At 31.5% G+C, this 19,558-nt stretch overlaps 2 protein-coding genes and 1 pseudogene across 2 annotated transcripts; all 3 read left to right on the top strand.

Annotated features, from left to right (window-relative positions):
• Window positions 1-499: 499 nt before the first annotated feature.
• Window positions 500-10,253, top strand: LOC129317777 (protein JASON-like). The gene is made up of 7 exons (XM_054962152.1): window positions 500-758; window positions 1,279-1,324; window positions 1,420-1,508; window positions 7,219-7,436; window positions 8,518-9,187; window positions 9,267-9,349; window positions 10,045-10,253. Exons 1-7 carry the CDS (start codon window positions 594-596, stop codon window positions 10,130-10,132), a joined length of 1,359 nt encoding a protein of 452 aa, XP_054818127.1. The 5' UTR covers window positions 500-593; the 3' UTR covers window positions 10,133-10,253.
• Window positions 10,254-12,758: 2,505 nt separating this feature from the next.
• LOC129318852 (glutathione S-transferase F9-like) lies at window positions 12,759-14,162 on the top strand. Its single transcript, XM_054963828.1, has 3 exons — window positions 12,759-12,948; window positions 13,065-13,113; window positions 13,622-14,162. Exons 1-3 carry the CDS (start codon window positions 12,805-12,807, stop codon window positions 14,083-14,085), a joined length of 657 nt encoding a protein of 218 aa, XP_054819803.1. The 5' UTR covers window positions 12,759-12,804; the 3' UTR covers window positions 14,086-14,162.
• Window positions 14,163-17,143: 2,981 nt separating this feature from the next.
• LOC129319041 (glutathione S-transferase F9-like) lies at window positions 17,144-18,508 on the top strand (annotated as a pseudogene).
• Window positions 18,509-19,558: the final 1,050 nt, after the last annotated feature.

Below are 19,558 nucleotides of genomic sequence, written 5' to 3'. Positions count from 1 at the left end.
GATGTTAAAAACTGTCTGAAAATTTTGGCAATATAAAAAATATAACAATGTAATAAATGATGCAAAATCTTTTTCTAAACCTTTGCAACAACCTTTATAATGATCTTCAATTTCAAGTTAAATTAATTTTCCTCTATCAACTAATATTTTATTTAAATTAATTTTATAACAAGTACTAAGTGAAGAGTAGTGGTTGACAAAAACTTATGCTATAATTTTTTTGAGAATACAAAATTTAAATTTTATTTAAAAAAATAAAAGAGAAGAGAGTTTATTTTAGTTTTATTAAATTTTGCATGTTTCTTATATTTTTTTGGGCCTTTCTTGTCATTTGCCCGTATTTGTTAGATAATTTGAACGCAGAAGCTGAGTGGATTCTTGTGGAAAAATCGATTAGTGTTTGGATAATTTTGGCAAAAATCGATTTTTGCCCCAAACAATCGATTAAAACGCTATCCAAACACGCACTCAGACATTCCCTCGCTTCAGGTACGTTCAAAATTCCCACAAACGACCCAGCGACCAGCATCGCCTTCGTCATTACATCGCAGCGTTCTCTCACTCACACACTCTCTGTGAGTATCTTCGACTCCATGATATGCTCCTTCGTGAAGCGTGAACTTCGATTTCTCTTCCGATTTCTACTGCGTTTTGTCCTTCGATCCTTTACCAGAGCCATGGGTTGCTTCCTCGGCTGCTTAAGAGCCGAAGACGATGACGATCGCCTCCTCCCTACGTCTCAGCAGCACAAATCCAGGGTAGGGTTTGGAACTTCTCCTTCTTCACTCTCATTTTTCCAAGCATTTTGACGAAACCTTCAGAAATTTGTATTGTTGGAAATGTAGAATTTCCCTTCGTCATTTGTATCTTGTACCGGAGTTTTAAGTACTATTTATGGCTTTTCTTTTCGTTGATCGCGTTGTGGTTCTTTCCTGCTAATATTTTCGCGTTTTGACTCAGCACTATTAGTTTCGTTCTTCTCTGCTTTTCGTTGCTGTACAAGTGAAAATTCTCTTTCCTTCCATTTTATAGTTCTGTTAGATTGATGGAATTTTCTTGATTGCGTTGTGGTTTTAAATACCATTTATGCGTTTGCTTTTCAAAGTTATGAACTGATATGCCTCTCAGTATTTTGGTAAGTTTCTCTCGAGCACACCTTTCATGGCTTAAATTTCGACTAAATTGAGTGCTCACTTAATTAAAGGACTCAATCAAATTACGAGAGATGTCTAATATTTTTTATTTTTGGTGTTTCTGTTTTTACTGTTTGTAAACCAGGGACTTGTGACATCTCAAAATCCCCTATGTTTATTTCTATCTAAAGGTATTCCTGATGACTCACTGTTACCTCTTCCTTTAGGTTATCCTGAATCTTACCACTTTTCTTATATGTTTTTTTTTTTTGGGGATAAAATTTAGCTTTAAAAAGAAAAGAAGCTTCGCTGCGTCTTGATAGGGACAATCTTGGTTTCGGATCTCAGATAGATGACAGGGGGCTCAAGGAAGAGGTACATTGTTATTTATAGTATGAAGCTATATATAATATCTGTTCTATGATTCTTCTTAGATTACAACTCTTACACTTCTAAAGTAGGAGCTTTAATCAAGTGGCTTTAGTTTGTGCTCTCATGGACAAGTCTGAATTACTATGATAAATACCACAGGATAATGATAAATACTCGAACTACAACATGGCCGATTTTGAGAAATCATGCAAGCCACAGACTTCATCATAATCCTCAATCACTCAATGGATAATATTTGTGTTGAATCTTCAGCATCTTCTTACCAAGCTGTTTTGAAATTTCTTATTACTTTTCCACATCAAGAAATGTTTGTGCTTAATAAATTTCCAATTCTCTCCACCATCTTTCCCAATATATTGGGAAATTTTCTGGCGATGACTGAGTTCCATGTTTTTTTTCGGTTATGTCTTGTATGAAGTATGAACTATTCACGCAGGCATTATATGTAATTGCTAATATATGCAGTTTCAGTTATAAAAAAACCTTTGCAAGAGAGTAGCAAATCAAACTAATACTATAATTGCGATATTCAACCAAAAAGAACTATAAGTAGCAAAGAAATAGAGAATTCCCTGGCTTGTGGTTGAAGGAAGTATGGCAAAGAAATAGAAACGGAGTTACAGTAATAATTAACCTTAGCAATATAGTAGCAAACCAACACTAGAGTAGCAACATTCAACCAAGAAGAGCTATAAGTAGCAACAAAATAGAAACACCCCTCAGAAACATTCAACCAAAAAGAGCTATAAGTATCGAAGAATTAGAAACACTCACTTGGCAACATATTAGCCAAAAAGAGCTACTAAAGAAAGCCAGAATACTCTAGGAAAATCTACTCAAGAGTTCTCATTCCATCGCAGAGTTATAACCCCTATCTCTGCTCCTTTAGTGAGAGATGGATCTGCTTGTAATGTTACTTTTCTTCCGCCCCACTTGAAAGTCATGGTCATTGGACTTCCTTGTATTGCATATGAGCCAAGGCTTCTCAACCACTGACCACCCAACACCACGTCTGCAGTTCCTAGCTTAGTGGGAAAGAAACTCTGTTCAATCTCTATGCCTTGTGCTCTGAGAACAACTCTCCTGCTTACTTCTGACCCTTCAGCTTCAGGACCAAACCCAAAGTTTACCCAAAACCTTTCAGTCCTCTCAACTGGTATTTTTAATGCAGTAACCACTTCTTTTGAAATAAAATTGTGAGTAGCTGCTGTGCCAATCAATACGATCACCTCCCTAGAGCCAATCTTCCCAAGAAATTTGAAGCTATGTGGTTTGGTTGCCACAGTCTGATTCATTGGCAATTTTTGACTCTCTCCCATCACACTTTCTTGTTCCTCCTCTTTCTTTATTTCCTCCTTGTCGCACATTTCACCTTCCTCCTCACCAAGTAAGTTCTCATTTGGATCCATAGATCTAGGAGCCATCTCATCAAATGAGTTGGATTTTGAGCGATTCCCATAACTCCTTCTGGGCAGTTTAACCTCCTCCATCATCTCTGAAATCTTGTTTTTATCTTCAATTTCCTGAGCTAACGACATCACACGATTCAAATCCCTTGACCCAATTGATTTCACTACAGCTTTGATATCATCATTTAGCCCATTGACGAACATGCATCTTAACATCTCATCTGGAATGTCTCTAAGGGATGCAGAGAGCAGCTCAAATTGCTCTCTGTAATGTGCTACAGTAGTGAATTGCCTTAAGGATAGAAGCTGTTCATAAGCTAAGTCGCCTTTAGTGGTCTGGAATCTTTCCATGAGTTCCTGTTTGAACATTTCCCAACACTGAATAGGGTTCCTAGCTTCCACCCATAGCAACCAGTTTAGTGCCTTACCCTCCATGTTCAGAGTGGCGCAAGCCACTTTCTCTCTATCCTCAATGCCATAGAGCATGAAATATCTCTCAGCCTTCAAAATCCAGCCACATGGGTCGTCTTCACCAGAAAAAATAGGAAACTCGAGGCGGTGAGCCCCCGGACAGCTTGGCACCATTTTCTCCGCTTGTAGATGCGACTTACCTATCTCTCTCTCTTGTTTTCGAGGAAGTGATTCGAGCATGTGCATTATTAAATCTCTAGCAGCATTTATCCGAAATTCAAGCACTCCGAGCTTCTCATTCAAGCTTGCCATCTCTGTTCTCACTTCACCCGCTTCTTGTTCTAGAATTTCGATCCTAGTACCCATATCGAACTGACCCAACCCTAGGATAGTAACAAATTAACAATGCAATGGAATCTAACTACAGTAGCAGAGCAATGGAAATACCTTTGCGATGTGGTTGAAGGATGGAAGTTCTCAAACTTTTACTTGGATAGCCTCTTACACTCGGCGTCCGGTTCAAGGGAGGAAAGAAAGGTCGCAGGGAAAGTGGCAGAGGAGAGACTCTTCGTCCGTTGTGCGACGTGGTTCTGAAGAAACGACGCTGTTTCTAGCCGTCAAAAGCATTCACACAATTACCACCATCAAAACTTTCTGGTTGTTAATTGAAAAAATAATAATAAATTTTTTAAAATATATAAATAATAATTTAATTTTTTAAAATATAATAATTTTTTTAAAATTTTTAGAGACTTTTTTATCATTAATAAATTTTTATAAATTATTAAATTATTTTTATTAAAGATAAATGATTTATAAGTTTTATTTAAATATTTATAATTTTTTTCTTATATTCTCAACAATGCATTAATAAATCATAACTTTATATATTAATTTTTTATTTGTTGTTACACTGTTATGAATATAAAAAAAAGTTGTAAATATTTAAATAAAACTTATGAATCATTTATTTTTAATAAGAATAATTTAATAATTTATATAAATGTATTAAGCATAAAAAATTTTTAAAAATTTTAAAAAATTATAACATTTTAAAAAATTAAATTATTATTTATATATTTTAAAAAAATTTTATTTTTATTTTTTTATTAATTTGGGCAGCTTGTTAGAAAGCAAAAGTTTGCTTTTATAAAAGTTACTTTTTTAAAAGATGATTATGACAAAAATAAATTCCTACTCATGATAAAAAAAAATCTAGCCCATATCTCGAAATCTTGCCGAATTTCTAGCAATTAATTGGGAAATAAAACTTTCGATAGTTATACTTTATTAAATAGAAAAAGAGAAGATAATATCAGGATAAATTTATTTAGTGAAACTATTTATCAAAAGCATTCTCACGGTCACCGCCGTCAATACTTTTTATTGTTATTGGGATAGCTTTATCAAAAAGCAAAAGTTATTTTTACTGGTAAAATTACTTTTCTAAAGATGATTATGATAAAAGTAAATTTGCGTGAGGGAGGGGGGGGGGGGGAATCCAGTCCATATCTCGAAATCTTGCCGAATTTTTAGCAATTAATTCTATCTCAACAACCTGGAGGAGATGGCTAACCTTGTCAGGTTTGTTTTTTTAAACCTGAAAATATTCAAGACTGGACTACTATTTTGAGGTATAAAATGATAAACTTTAAAATTTTAATATAAAAAAAATTAAATACTACGTATAGTCATACATTAAAAAAACTCTAACCTCATTTGATCATTCTCATTCTTTCTCCCACATCCATCGATTGACTAACTGACCAAGCTGGCCACCTTCCTTTCCTTTACTCTCAACCATTAAAAATTTAATTGATGATACTAGCAAAGTCTACTTGTCATCAGAGTTAATTTTATAATGTTGCTATTTTTGATTAGATTTAAATTTATTGTTGAGTGGATTGATTTAAATTTATTAGATAGACTTAATGTTATGTGTAATAATTTTTTTTAAATTTTAAATATATTTTTTTAGATTTTTAACTTCGGCCCTGAGGGTTAGAATTGAGTTGTGTAAAATAGAACCCTAAAATATAATCAACTTTGAAAGAGTCTGTCCATTTAAGCCCTGGCTCTTCAAGGGCTGACATTAAAAGCAGGCTCCAGCAATAACTAATTAATAAATATTATCTGCAATTAACATGTACTTTTTATATTAATTAATAAAAAAATACTAGTACATACTTTCTACATTTCTAATTATAAAATATTTTTAGATAAAATTTCACATATAAAAAATTTTTATTAAATATTTAACACTTACTTTTTCCTGGCCACAATATATGATATCAGTTACTACTTCAATATTCCAAAAAAATTAGGTAAAACTTTAATCTTTTAAAAAAATTTACTACATCTTTTCAATTATATTCTTATTAAATATCTTATATAAGTACCTTAATAATAATAATAATTGAAATGCTAATGCATCATTTTTGTCAAAAATAAAAAATAAAGTGAGAGTATAGTTGGAAAAAATAATTATAAAAATTACCTAATTCTTTATAGTTTGAATTAAGCAGGATTTTTAGAAGATATTATACATTGTAATTTGGAGGGAGTATATTTTAATGATTTTGGGATATATTTCCTCTTATTTTTATTATACTAGGCTGCTTTCTATAAGAATGTTTTAGTTCTTAATATAAGTTAATTGTTTTATTTTAAATATGCCTCTTTTTGTTTCTAAAATTTTTGGTATCTCAATGACGTAAGTATGTAACTAATTTTTTTTGATGATGTGAGTTTGTTGTATATGACTTATTGTAAAGATAGAATGAGTACTTTATATATATATATATATATATATATAATTTTTGCATGCACATATATTCTTAAACATGTGTGTGTGTGTTTCGGTAAACATATTCTTATATATATTTTAATTTGTGTGTATTTATGTTATGGCTAGAGATGTGTTCAATGATTCATTCACTACATGTTCTATTGTAATAATAATGGTAAAATAAGAAAAAAAAATGGTAAAATAAGTAAAAAAAATGGTAAAATAAGTTATGATATGCTTTGGCTGGGATCAGTGGGTGAAAAATGACATCGTTTTTGGAGACACGCCTACCCTGCGAAGTGTTTTTGGGCGACTTGTTTACTGTTATGTTTCAGTTTCAGTGTTCTTTTTAATAACACTTCAGATTAATTAATTTATATTTATATAAATTATCAAATTAAATTCAATAACTTCAAATAAGTGTTTAAAGAAGCTACTTTTCCAAGAATTCCATGCTTCCATCTTCTTGGCTTCTAATTAATTCTAATTTTGTTGGCCAATTCTTGAGTTTTAATTTATCTGGGCTTTAGTCTTGAGGCCTAAGTGATCTGTTTTTAGACTTGTTAAATTGGATTTGGATTCAGAGTGGCATAAGTATACTTATTTAATAAGTATTTTAGTTACAGCAATTAGACTTCATGAATACTTAAAAATTATCCATATACATTTTTTAAAAAAATTCAAAATAATTCTTATGATTAAAGTATTATTCACATATGCTGTCCTATAAAAAAAATTTAAGATTTGATACTTTCTAAATATTATATAACAAATTATAGTTGTTTGATTAAATTGAACAGTTGTTATCGTGTTATATAAGACACTCATTAAGTAAGTAGACTTAAATCATTCACTGGATCAAAATCCTGCAAGGTTGGGGTCCCAGCATAAGCATAGAAACTAAACTCACTTGGATGTAACCTTGTTGGAATTTTCCTGTAAACTTGTTCTCAAACTTTAATGCAACGAATTTATGATGAATAAACAATAATATCATTGCATATAAAACATTCTTGTGGATTCTGTTTTGTTTATATAATTTGACTTGATTATTGTGCATATAATCATGACACTCTCTCTACAGGTAACGTCTCTGAAAACCAGCGATTCCTCAACGTCTGACAAATTGAAAGTGTTACCTCGTGGTAAAGATTCTGAGTCTTCAACGTTTCATTCTTGCCTTCCCCACAAATCTTTCGAGAAACTTCAGCTGGAGGTTCAATCTTCGATCCCTGCAACTCCAATAAAGTTTTGTGAAGAATGGGAAAACGGCAAGGATTCTTCAGCGCGTACACCTTGCAGGTAATATATATATATATATATATATATTATATATCGTTCTCTTTTGAACTTTTTTTATGCTGATATTGAATAACAATGCACAAATTGCAATGGACAATTCAAATTATCTCAAAACAAAACAAATCTGATTAACATAATTTAATCAAATTAGTTAAATTTAGGTAATGCATACGTGCTTATCAGCTTATGTACTTGGGCCACATTAACCGATCAACGGTGTGCACAACGTAGTCTAATAAACAATTAATATGATTAAATGAGTTTTTAGTCAGTTCTCATTGCAGGCTAAGCTTTCATCTCTTATGACACAATAGAAAAGAAACTTGGTTTTTACTTTTAATGACAGGTTTTTTTATTACTAAGAATCTAAGAAACTGTCTACCTCCTTTACTTAATAGTTAATGCCATGGGATAAGATGAAGTTAACTTTCTTCCTTTGTTTTTTTTTTTTTTGGGTCCTTGATATAAGATGAAGTGAGAGTAATTAATGCTTCTTTCTATTTTTTCATTTTTACCCCTTGTTTATTTATTGTCATTAGAATTCTAGGGCAACAATTTACTATAATTATTAATTACAAAAAAGGATAAAATTGGAAAGTTACATATTATTTTTACAATTTTAAGGTTATAACAATCATTTCTTAATAAACACAAAGTTGAATAACCTCATCTTATATTAAGGACTGGAAGGTGTACAAATGATTTTCTAGAAGTGCATGTGATATGGGATTTCCACCAAATGCTTCTGGTCTATTTCTTTTGGTTTTATTTATCTATCACTTTCAACATTTTTATCAGAATTAAGGAAAACTTAAATCTTGTTAATTTGTCTAAAAATTCAACAAGTTTTCAACTTTACCTCTATTAAATATACATATCTTAAAAATAAAATATTATACCATTTAATAGGAGCGAAAGGATAAAGATTAACACAACAATCATCGAGGCCTATAAATAGGATCAAAACAAATGTTCTTTCTATCCTATAGTAGTAGGACCAGAGGAGTATTTGGGTGTCTGTCTGTGTTTTCTGAAATTACTTTAGACAAATCAGATTTTAATTATAATTTTTTTTTTGCAGTTCTACCGTTGGACACGATACTCAATGTGACTCTCACTGCTCAAAGGATGAAAGAACGAAACAGAACATTCATACTGTACATGGCACTTGTGGCAATGAGGTTGAAATTGATGCAGCGGGGAAAAGCAAGTCATTACGTTTTGAAGAATGCGAGGACGACTTGAGTTCCCGTGGATTTAAACAATCACCTCATCCTACCCCATTAAAAATATCTGATGAGATGCAGACACCTGGGACTGTTTACCCTGCCACATTCAAAAATCAACCAAATGGTCATAAGCCTCGAGTTATTATCAGCTCCCAGATTTTGTATTCGGATAACCATCTGGCTAAGAGCATCTCTCAGTGCGAGATACTTGAAGAAGAAGAAGAAATTGTTCACCTTGATCAAGACTCAGGTGAGCTGAGTAGTTATAAAAATGGGTTAAAGGAAGTTTCTTATGAAAATGAATGCAAGGTAGAAGGAAGCTTATCAGTTATTAAGGAGGAGAGACACAGTGGGAAGGAGACTTCACATGATCAGATTCCAAACTTATGCAAAAGTCCTACAGAGAGACCTGTCCTTGGGATAGTTGCTGCTCGCTGGAATGAAGATGAGAAGCTTCAGATTCCATCCCCAGAGTCTTGGTATGACAATGGCATACCAAATACAACGAATAAGTACAAGGAAGTATGACTTTTCCTGTTTATTTCTTTTAAAAAGTTCAAAATCTAGATTCTGCGTTTGAGAAGTACCGATTTGGTTTCAGGATCAGAAAGTGAACTGGCATGCAACACCATTTGAAGAGAGGTTGGAGAAGGCATTGTCTGACAAGAGTTTTATCTCTCAAAGGTATCCCTTGTTAACAGTTTTTCTTTTCCCAGGATTGGTCAAAGGAACCAATTTAAATAAACATGGTACTGCTTCTCTTGTTCATGCTACTGATCTTCTAATTAAATATACTTTGCCTTTTTCGTTGAAGGGGTTTGGTTAACAATATTTCTGAAGATTTGGTTGTTGATAGAGTACAAAAGCGTTATGCAATCATGTAGCCAATAACATTTAATGGGATAAGGCTTCTTGTTATTAGCTTTTTCACCTAAGGATTTCAACTTTTTTGGAGTTGGGTAGAGATTATAGGAAAACTAGTCATCTAATTCTAACTCTAAATAAAAGCTAATGAATAGTTATACTCATCAATTCTCGGAGCTTTTATGAACAAATGGTTTAGTATGAATCATTCTACAATTCTGTTGATGAAAATTCAATTTTCATATTTCACCAAAAACATACATTTCTGTACAAGGTTTAGTGAGCTTGTACTTCCTCTACATTGGAAGCCTGCTCATTTTTTGTTCGAATAGAGTATCAGAGATCATAATTAAAGTATTCGGGTACTTTCGCCTAATAGATGAGTAACTTAAGCTCATGAATTGAAATGATTCTTGATATGATAGTTACTTGCTGTCAATTTTAATTTTTTAGTCCTCCTGGTGAACGTTCGATTTAAAATGTGATTCTTATAATTTGTTATTCGATATTCACAGGAACCATGTATGTGGAAAACCAAATACCTTTGAGAACGAAGATACTGAGATATTTCAGCTGCAACCTTCAACTCCTCCAAATCTGTAGTCTCTTAATCTCGTTCTGAAAATTGTTGTAAATCATCTTCCCATTAAAGGTGGCACATATACATCTTTCACGACGATATTTCAAAGGTAATATACGTTGCACACAGTGGGTGTGTTTGATTTTCCGCGAGATAAAATTGATTATGAACAATTGATTATCAAACGAAGTTTCAAAATATTTGATTTTCAAATGAAATTTTAAACAGCCTCTTTCATAATAGAGTTTCAAAGCCAAAGCGGAATTTATGAAAAAAAAAAAGTGTTTGGATGGTTGTTTTTTTTTTTTTCAAAATGGAATTTCAATGACCAATTTCATTTTTACCTTTGTTTATTTGTTATGATTTGAATTTCTAGACATTAATTTAATATGGTTATCGATTGTAAAGAACAATAAAATTTGAAAGTTAAGTATTTTTTTTTCAATTTTAAATATATAATTAATATTTTTTTCGTTCAAAAATGTAAGATATTTTTAAATGAATTTTACCTCCTAATAAAATAATTACCTATTTTTCAACTAATTTTATTTTTCTATATTTATCCCTATTAAACACTCTACAATAAATATAAAGTCATTATTAATAGGGGCACTTTTGAAAAAAAAAAGTAATAATTACACTTTGAAAGACTAAAAATATCTTATATTTTTTAACATTTAACCTCTCAAAAAATATCTTATATTTTTAAACGGAGGGAATATTTTTTAATAAATGCAAAGTTAATTAACTTCATTTTATATTTAAGGGTGAAAAGGAGTACTTGACTGAACTGGCCTCATGGAACCTTTTTTTTTTTTTTTGGGAGATTGTGAGATTTCAATTTCAGTATGAATGTATGTGAATTTTTTCTATTTTAATATTTTTGGTCATTTTATTATTTTTTGTAAAATAGAAAATATTATTTTCCTTTTAAAAGATAAATTTTACTGAAATTTACAAATATCAATTTCAGAAGATTTAAACCGTGAATATATATGCTGCAATACCATATAGTATTATAAGGAGAAAGGTAACATATTTATGGCCGGTCGGCCGCCCATGCGCGTGTCTATCTCTTTTATGGTATTGTGTCCAGATATGCTGCAGAAATTATTAAGTGGCTGTGTTGACAACGGAACTTTGAGGTTAGAATTTAATGAGATTTATTTTTTCTAAAAACTAGTTGCTATATAGGTGCATTGCAATAGTGATACATTTTTTTAATAAATTAGGCAGGCATTCACGAATAAGCCATCCTATTATATTTAGTAGTTGAACAAGTTGTTTAAAAAAATTATATTTAACATTAATAATATTGAGTTTTGTTGAAACGCACTTGATAAATGCTAACGAAGTCGATAGCAAATGATGAGCCTAGAATAGAACGACTAATAAGAAATAATCTTATTCTCAAGATCCAAAAGCTTAAGATCGAGAAGGATGAGAGCTCTTTTGATAATTAATTGTTAACCCAGTAATTTAGATTATATACGAGATAAGAGTTTAATTTCTTTTTTTGGGCTAATAATAATTAGCCCTCTCTATAAATTACATAAAAGTTTGACAAAAAACATTTTTTATAAATTTTACATGTGATAATGTTTTTTATATGACTATATAGTTTATGAGTCAATCAAATTCAAGCATTGTCGGGTTTAATTTGATATATATTTTGTTAAAGGTATTTTCTACACTTGACTTCAACTTTAAAATCTCTTGCTTAAAGTATTATTGTCTCTTTCACTAGTACAAGACAATATATTTGTTTTTGAAATTCAAATTAAATATACTTTTTCTAATATTTTGAAATTATATAAAGATACTTTTTATTGTTGGACATTAGTACAAATTATCTCTTAACTTTATTTAGGTTATAATTTTTTTTTTCAAAATTTATAGATAATTTTACTGCAGTAAAAAATAAATTTGTGTAAATCTTTGTAAAATCACAACATTTTCTTAAAATACTGCCCCTAAAATTTTCTATAGAGCTCCCACCTAAAAAGATTTCAAACAGGCAAATTCAAAATATCAGGTCATTCGCTCCGTAAATTTTGGCACCATAAAATTTTTTTTTAACTCTGTATTTACCTTCTCTCTTTGATAATTTTGCAATGCTCTAGTTTTATAACCCTTTCCTGTACGTTATGCTCATTTTAACTTTTGACTTAATATAAAAAAAATTAAGATATCAGGTGTTATTTTTCTTTAGACAAAAATATCTGGTGTTATTTAAAAAAATAAAAGAATTACAATCAGGTCCAAGATAAAAAAAATTATTGTAAAATATATTAATAATTAAATTAAATTACATTAACAATTGATTGTATAGTTAATATAATTTAATTTAATTATTAATAAATTTTATAATAATTAATTTTTTGTGTGAAATTTTAATGAAGTTCACTTACAAAAAATTCTATCTCAACCAGCCGGCGCAGGATGCCCCAAATAAAGAAGCAACAAAAACAAAAAGCCGGTTTGGGTGGTCCCAAAAGATTTTTTTTTTTTTTTAAAATAAGAAAGGGGAAAACCAAGAAGAATAAAACGGTTCTGGTTACGTGCCTGTACTACCACAACACTACATAAGAGCACCTAAGTGCAGAGAGGCCGAATGAAGACCAAACATTGAGATTAATAATCAAACTACTAGTCTCGCTTGCTGATCGGAAGTCGCCGATAGAAGAAGAAGAAGATGGTAGTGAAGGTGTACGGCCCAAACTACGCTTCCCCAAAAAGGGTGGTTATGTGTCTGATGGAGAAGCAGATTGATTTTGAAGCTGTGCTTCTCGACATCTTCGAAGGAGAGCACAAGGATCCTGATTTCCTCAAATTGCAGGTCCTAATATTCTCTTCCTTCTTTCTTTCAATTTGCCCCTTGCTGTCTCTATTATTCAATAGTGTTCTTGTTTCCCCTTTGTGATTGTTCTTAGTTTGTTTCTCATAAATTTGCAGCCATTTGGACTGCTTCCTGCTGTTCAAGATGGAGATTATACTCTTTACGGTTAGTCTTAAACTTTCTTTTTCTTTTACCCTACTATTATGCCGTTTAATTACTTCGGAATTGCAAGTAAATTTTGAATTGAAATGGTCACTCCATATGTAATTTCTATTTCCAGTGGAACAAAACACGCTGATCAATTCAGGAATCTCTTGTTTGTCAAGTTCAAGGATGGAATATTGATAAAAACTCATTAATGAAGTGACCAGCTTGATCTTATCCCAGACACAAGGTGTTGAAATATTAGACTGGCGTGTTTGTTGATAAAAAAGTTTGTTATTAATCACGAAGTTAATTATACCATGAGCTTATATGAAGGCTCTAAGAGTGTTACTGCCTCTGAACCACAACATAAGTCATTTTCTTGTGCCACTTAGCAGGATAAAATATGATTTACCCCATTTGGTAGGATAAGGCTTGTTGTTATTATATATAGCCATGTGACTTCTTGTGCTACTTGATAATCTGACTGTACCCATACTGCTACATTGTTCTGAACTCAATTCTGCAGAATCCAGAGCCATAATCAGGTACTATGCAGAGAAGTACAAATCCCAGGGGACTGACTTGCTGGGGAAGACAATAGAAGAAAGGGGACTTGTGGAACAATGGTTGGAAGTGGAATCCCAGAACTTCAATCCACCAGCCTACAACATGATCCTTCATGTTCTGTTTGCCCCACTATTGGGAATCAATTCAGACCCAAAAGTGATTGAAGAGAGTGAAGAGAAGCTTGGGAAGGTTCTGGACATTTATGAGGAGAGGCTGTCAAAGAGCAAGTACTTGGCTGGGGATTTCTTCAGCCTTGCTGATCTTAGCCACCTTCCTTATGCCCATTTTGTGGCTAACCAGATGGGGAAAGAGTATTTGATAAGAGACAGGAAGCATGTGAGTGCTTGGTGGGATGATATTAGCAGCAGGCCATCTTGGAAGAAGGTCCTTGAACTCTACCCTTACCCTAACTTTTCCAAGTAGTAAAGAGTATAAATATATGTAGCTACTTATTGAGAATGAGAAATTCTTAATCCATATAATAATGTTCCAGTTGTTCATATCAGAAGCCATTGAGAAATTTTTATTTTAAGTGTCAGCATGGATCTTTCATGGTTTGTTTTGTTAAAGGGAAATGGAAGGGAAGGGAGATTTTAATGAGTTCCTGGGAAAAAATGCTCTCAGCGACTGCTGGAGAGTAACAGAAATGAGAATCATGATTGATTTTTCATCTAATTAGAGATACATTTTAATTACAAAAAATAACAGTAAATCACAGGAAAAATAGAAGAGGGAAATGAGAATTATGATTGATTTTCTCTAATATCATATACAGCCTATGAACTTATAAAATATTAAAAATAATAATTTTATGAGAGAATGACAAATAGATCCCATCAAAATAAATAAATGATAAATAAGTACCACAAAATGTAATAAGAACTTTTAAGTCTCTAGAGACTTATTTGACATAATTTTTTTTCAAAATTATATTTTTGATGCTAAGAAAAATAATAAAAAAGCATAATTTTTAATATTTAAACTAAAGTTATTAATAAATTGTTAATATAGAAAGTGTAGTTGTTAAATTAGTTACGTAATAACAAATATATTTTTTATATTAACAATTTCAGTTTAAACATTAAAAACATAGTTAAACTTCAATTTAGTTATGCAATAACAACTATAATTTTTATACTAACAACTTTACCTTTATTATTAACAACAGTTTTATTATTTCGTAGAAGTTCGGAAACGTAATTTTGCAAATAAAAGACAAGACTCAAGGAACTTCAGATTAATTATCTAATTTTATGGTACTATTTTATCATTTGGCTATTTTGATGGGATTTATTTGTTAGTTTCCCATTCATATTTATTTTATTTTTATATACGAATATTTATTGAAATTTAATTATAATTTAATTAATTTTAGGTTTTCATCTTTACTTATTTAAATTATATTATCTAATCACATTTATTATTTAATTACTTAATACTTAATTCTTCTTAAAAATAATTACAAATAATTTAAGAGAAATATACGAACTGGAAAGAATTATAATTTGCATTATTTCAAGAAATATTTGAATACGTTTTTTAAAATAAAAATTATAAAGAAAAAATTAATTATTTGATTCCTACACTTTTCACCCAGTTATAACTTAGTATCTGAACTTTAACTTATTATAATTCAATTTTTATAATTTTAATTTAATTGTAACTCATTCTCTGAATTTCTCCTCTTATAATTTGGTCCCTCTAATTTAACTTCTTAAATATTAATCCTTATATTTTAAAAAATAAAATTATAAAAATTAAAAATATTTTAAAATTTTAATATTTATAAGGATTAAAAGGGTTTAGCAATATAAAATATTAATAATAAATTTTAACATAATTATAATATTTATAATTTTATTTTTAAAATAAAAATTAATATTTAAGTGATTAAAATTATAAAAACTGAATTGTGAGATTTAAAATTAAAGTTATAATTTAATTAAAATTATAAGAATTAAATGATTAATTTTTGAAATAATTATATTGAAGTTCCACAAATTTCCCGTGGACCTAACTGTAATTGTTCCTTAATTTTTTCAGTTATAAAACTTTATGGATTAATAAATCTATTTTAGCTAGTCGGCTTTGGACACGTGAAGAATGACTGAAGGAGATGTGTACAGTGATCAAAAACTCGCCCGCTAATTGGAAACCTCCGACAGAAGAACGCGGTAGTTGACGTGTGGGGCCCAAGCTACGCTTCCTCGAAACGCGTGATTCTGTGTCTGATCGAGAAGGAGATCCATTTTGGAGTGGTGCTTCTTCATTTCTTCAAAGGCACATTGCAGGTTTTTGTAATCTCTCAAGGGAAACAATCGGAAGGCCAAAAAGAAGATCATGAGATTAAAGAAGAGAAAAGATAAAGATTAGGAAAAGATATTCCAAATCACCTACATCAAGCTCTTGATCATGTTTACATTCACTATCAGATATCAACATAAATACTAATACTCACAAGAGTTTCAAATTTTAACAATAAAAATTATTCAATGTGTCTCAAGTTATAAGAGACAAATGTATGCCTATTTATAGACAAAGACAAGATTTAAAATCCTAAATTTAAAAATATTGATAACTATTTAGTTACATAATTTTGAATTGTATTTTTTAAAAAATTATGAGATTACAATAACTAAAATTTTCTAAAATATTAAAAGCAATCTTGACAAGAATGAAATAGAAAATTAAATGTAAGACTCAATCTTTCTAATTAATGAAAACAAGAAATTGAAAATTAGATGATTTTGATTCAATAATAAAAGAAACAAATCAAATCTTGAATCAATTGTGAGATCACATGAAAAGTCAAATCTTAATCAATCAAGTAGATCTTCAATTTCTACAAGGGATCATGCAATTAATGCTTCAAATATTTTATAAATCTTCTTTGTTTTGATGGGTTGGACGCATGGGCTTGAGTCCTTGCTAGATTGAGCTTCTTGTAACATGTTTTGTATCATTAATGGACTCAAGATGGACTTGATTTCGCAATTCAACATTGCTTGGACTCAAATCAACTTATACTCTATAGTTAGACTTTTATTTGATTACTCTTTGAACTTCTCTTCAAAAAATATAGACTCTTCATTAGGTTGGGCTAGCAACAAATGTATTATCATCAGAGAATCTTCTTTGGATGCATCTATGATGAATTGTTCAATCATCATTGGGCATCCATAGCTTGATATAGATCCGTAGACACAGGCTTGTATCGACTCCTCCAAGCATCTTGCTTTCACTCCATGGGTTGTGCTCCATGTGGCCTAACTTCCCCACCTTAATTGGGTTATGTAAAGTTTTCCATTGGCCCGTTAGACTTGTGTCAGTTTCCTTTAATTTAAGACGGGGATAATACTCTATGGTGAGCCCTAAACTTTATTTTGTGTGTGTGTGTGTTTTTTTTAATGCCAGCTGTGCCATTTATTTATTTATTTATTTATTTTTTGGCCAAAACAGCTGTGCCATTTAGTTACTGTGGAATTTTAATTTCGATCTTTCGATTCGATTTGCATTAATCTTTCTCTTCAACCTGCATCACCTTGCCTAATCCCCTCTGAACTGGGATTTCTCAAACTTCGATCAAAATGTCAGAGAAACCCCCAATTTTCGTCTCTCTACTTGTGTGCGTGTTTTAAGGGTTTTCTTCCTTGAATTGATTTACTCTTACATGAATTTTGAAATTAAATTGGTCACTCCATATAGAATTTCTAGAGGAACAAACGCATAATATGCTGATCGATTAGGAATTTCTTGTTAACTTCAAGGATGGAATGTAAACAAGAGCTAATGAAGTGACCAAATTGATCTCATCCCAGACACAAGGGAAGAAAACAGTGCTTTCCCCCCTTTACAATGTTAAATGCAGGTTCATTCTTGCCCTGCTCTGTTGCTATTCCTAGTCGGAGTTTGTTACTGCAATTGTCTTTACCCTATTAATCATGTATAGTCGCAAAGGTCCAGAAACTTACTTCACTTCATAAAACCATATGATTTTTTGTGCTACTTCATAATCTGACTCCAAGCTGATATACATTGTTCTGAACTCGATCATGCAGAATCTCGAGCAATAATCAGGTACTATGCTGAAAAGTACAATTCCCAAGGAACTGACTTGTTGGGAAAGACAATAGAAGATAGAGGCCTTGTGGAGCAATGCTGTGGAAGCCCATAACTTCCATCCGCCAGTGTAAAACTTGGTACATCATATTCTGTTTGCCCCGATATTGGGAACCCCCTCTGAACCAAAAGTGATCCAGGAGAGTGAAAGAGAAGCTTGGGAAGGTTCTGGACATTTATGAGGAGAGGCTGTCAAAGAGCAAGTACTTGGCCGGGGATTTCTTCAGCCTTGCTGATCTTAGCCACCTTCCTTTTGGGCATTGTTTGATGAACCGGATGAAGAAAGGGTACATGACAACAGACAGGAAGCATGTGAGTGCGTGGTGGGATGATATCAGCAGCAGGCCATCTTGGAAGAGGGTCCTCCTGCTCTGCTGGTACCCGATCTAGGCTGCTTTGCTCTCCACATTATTAGCAAGTTGTAAGTAGTGAAGAAGAAATGGGTATTTCAAGTGAGAGCATAGATTCTTAGGGTAAGAAATCATTTACGTGCTTTTGAAGCAGAGAGGGGGGGGGGGGAAGAGTCGAGTTCTGTGCACCTTCTTACTCAATATGTCATCCTCTCTCTGTTTGTTTAAGGGTGTTCTACTGTTAAACCATTTCACACATTTTTAGTGAGTTTGCATCAGTTAGCTTTATGAGTAGCCAATGATATCTCACTATGTAATGCGTTTGATATTGTGGGGTTTATACTCAAGAAATTTCTTTGAAATAGGCAAATTAGCATTCCAAGCATGTTATGTTGAAAGCAACTTCACCTTCTAGCTAGTGGTGTAGTAAATACTAACTTTGTGTGAAGAGTGAAGCTTGATTAAATACGAGAATGAATATTTGGTGGTGATTTTAGTCTTTAGAAAGCTGTTTCCGTACAAAAATGGGAGTACAATATATAGTTGGAACTTGGAATGCAATGATTATTCGGTTTGTCATAAATGAGGTGTGTATACGAAGACAGAAACAACTAGCTAAAACATTTTCTTTTCGATATTAGTGGTATTTATTTTTCTTAAACCGTAGTTGATAGAGCAAATTGAATGAACAAAGTACCAATTAGCTGCTCTAGTTAAACCATTCTTCATAATTTGAGATATTGAACAAAGTAAAGAAGTCAGTATATGAGAAGGCATGATGAAGTTTTCAGTGCAGTGGCCATATTTTCATTCCATGACCATCCAATATATTTTTTGTCATCTTAGATTTCAAACCGTTATTACTCCATTAGCTCATATCCTCTGCAAGAATTTGAAGCCAAACTTTATTATGCAGGAATTCTTAGTCAAATTTCTGTGAGATAACACACTATTTCCAACAAGTTAAATCTAAAATTAAATTTCAAACATCCTTGACTGATATCACAATAAGTTCTTATAAAACCATTAATTTCCTTAGAAGTTGCTTAAATGAAAAATTTGGGGTGATCACAGATGAAGTAGAGTCATAGTTGAAAATATAATTATAAAAATCATCTAATATTCTACATTTTGGATCAAGTAAAACTTTTAAAAAATATCTTATATTATGACCCAAAAGAAGTATGAGGGAAACATTTTTATGTTTTGGAATTTGGAAATCAACTGCTCCAATAAGATTATTATTATTTTTTTTATGAGGAAGGCAAGCCAAAACTTGAGAAACTGTAAAGTTACAAAAAGTTAACTAGGAAAGCAGCAACTCTTATACTTATTGGAGATGTTCAAACAAAGCCCTGAAACTTTGTGAGGATCCGAATTCCTTTTCCTAGCTAATAAGTGAGAACAGCAAATTGATTCCTTGCTTG

This window comes from Prosopis cineraria, unplaced genomic scaffold, assembly GCF_029017545.1.
Source record: "Prosopis cineraria cultivar Desert tree isolate PC_DT_omini unplaced genomic scaffold, ASM2901754v1 PC8, whole genome shotgun sequence".
Taxonomy (NCBI): domain Eukaryota; kingdom Viridiplantae; phylum Streptophyta; class Magnoliopsida; order Fabales; family Fabaceae; genus Prosopis; species Prosopis cineraria.
This window is presented reverse-complemented; position numbering and strand designations above follow the sequence as displayed.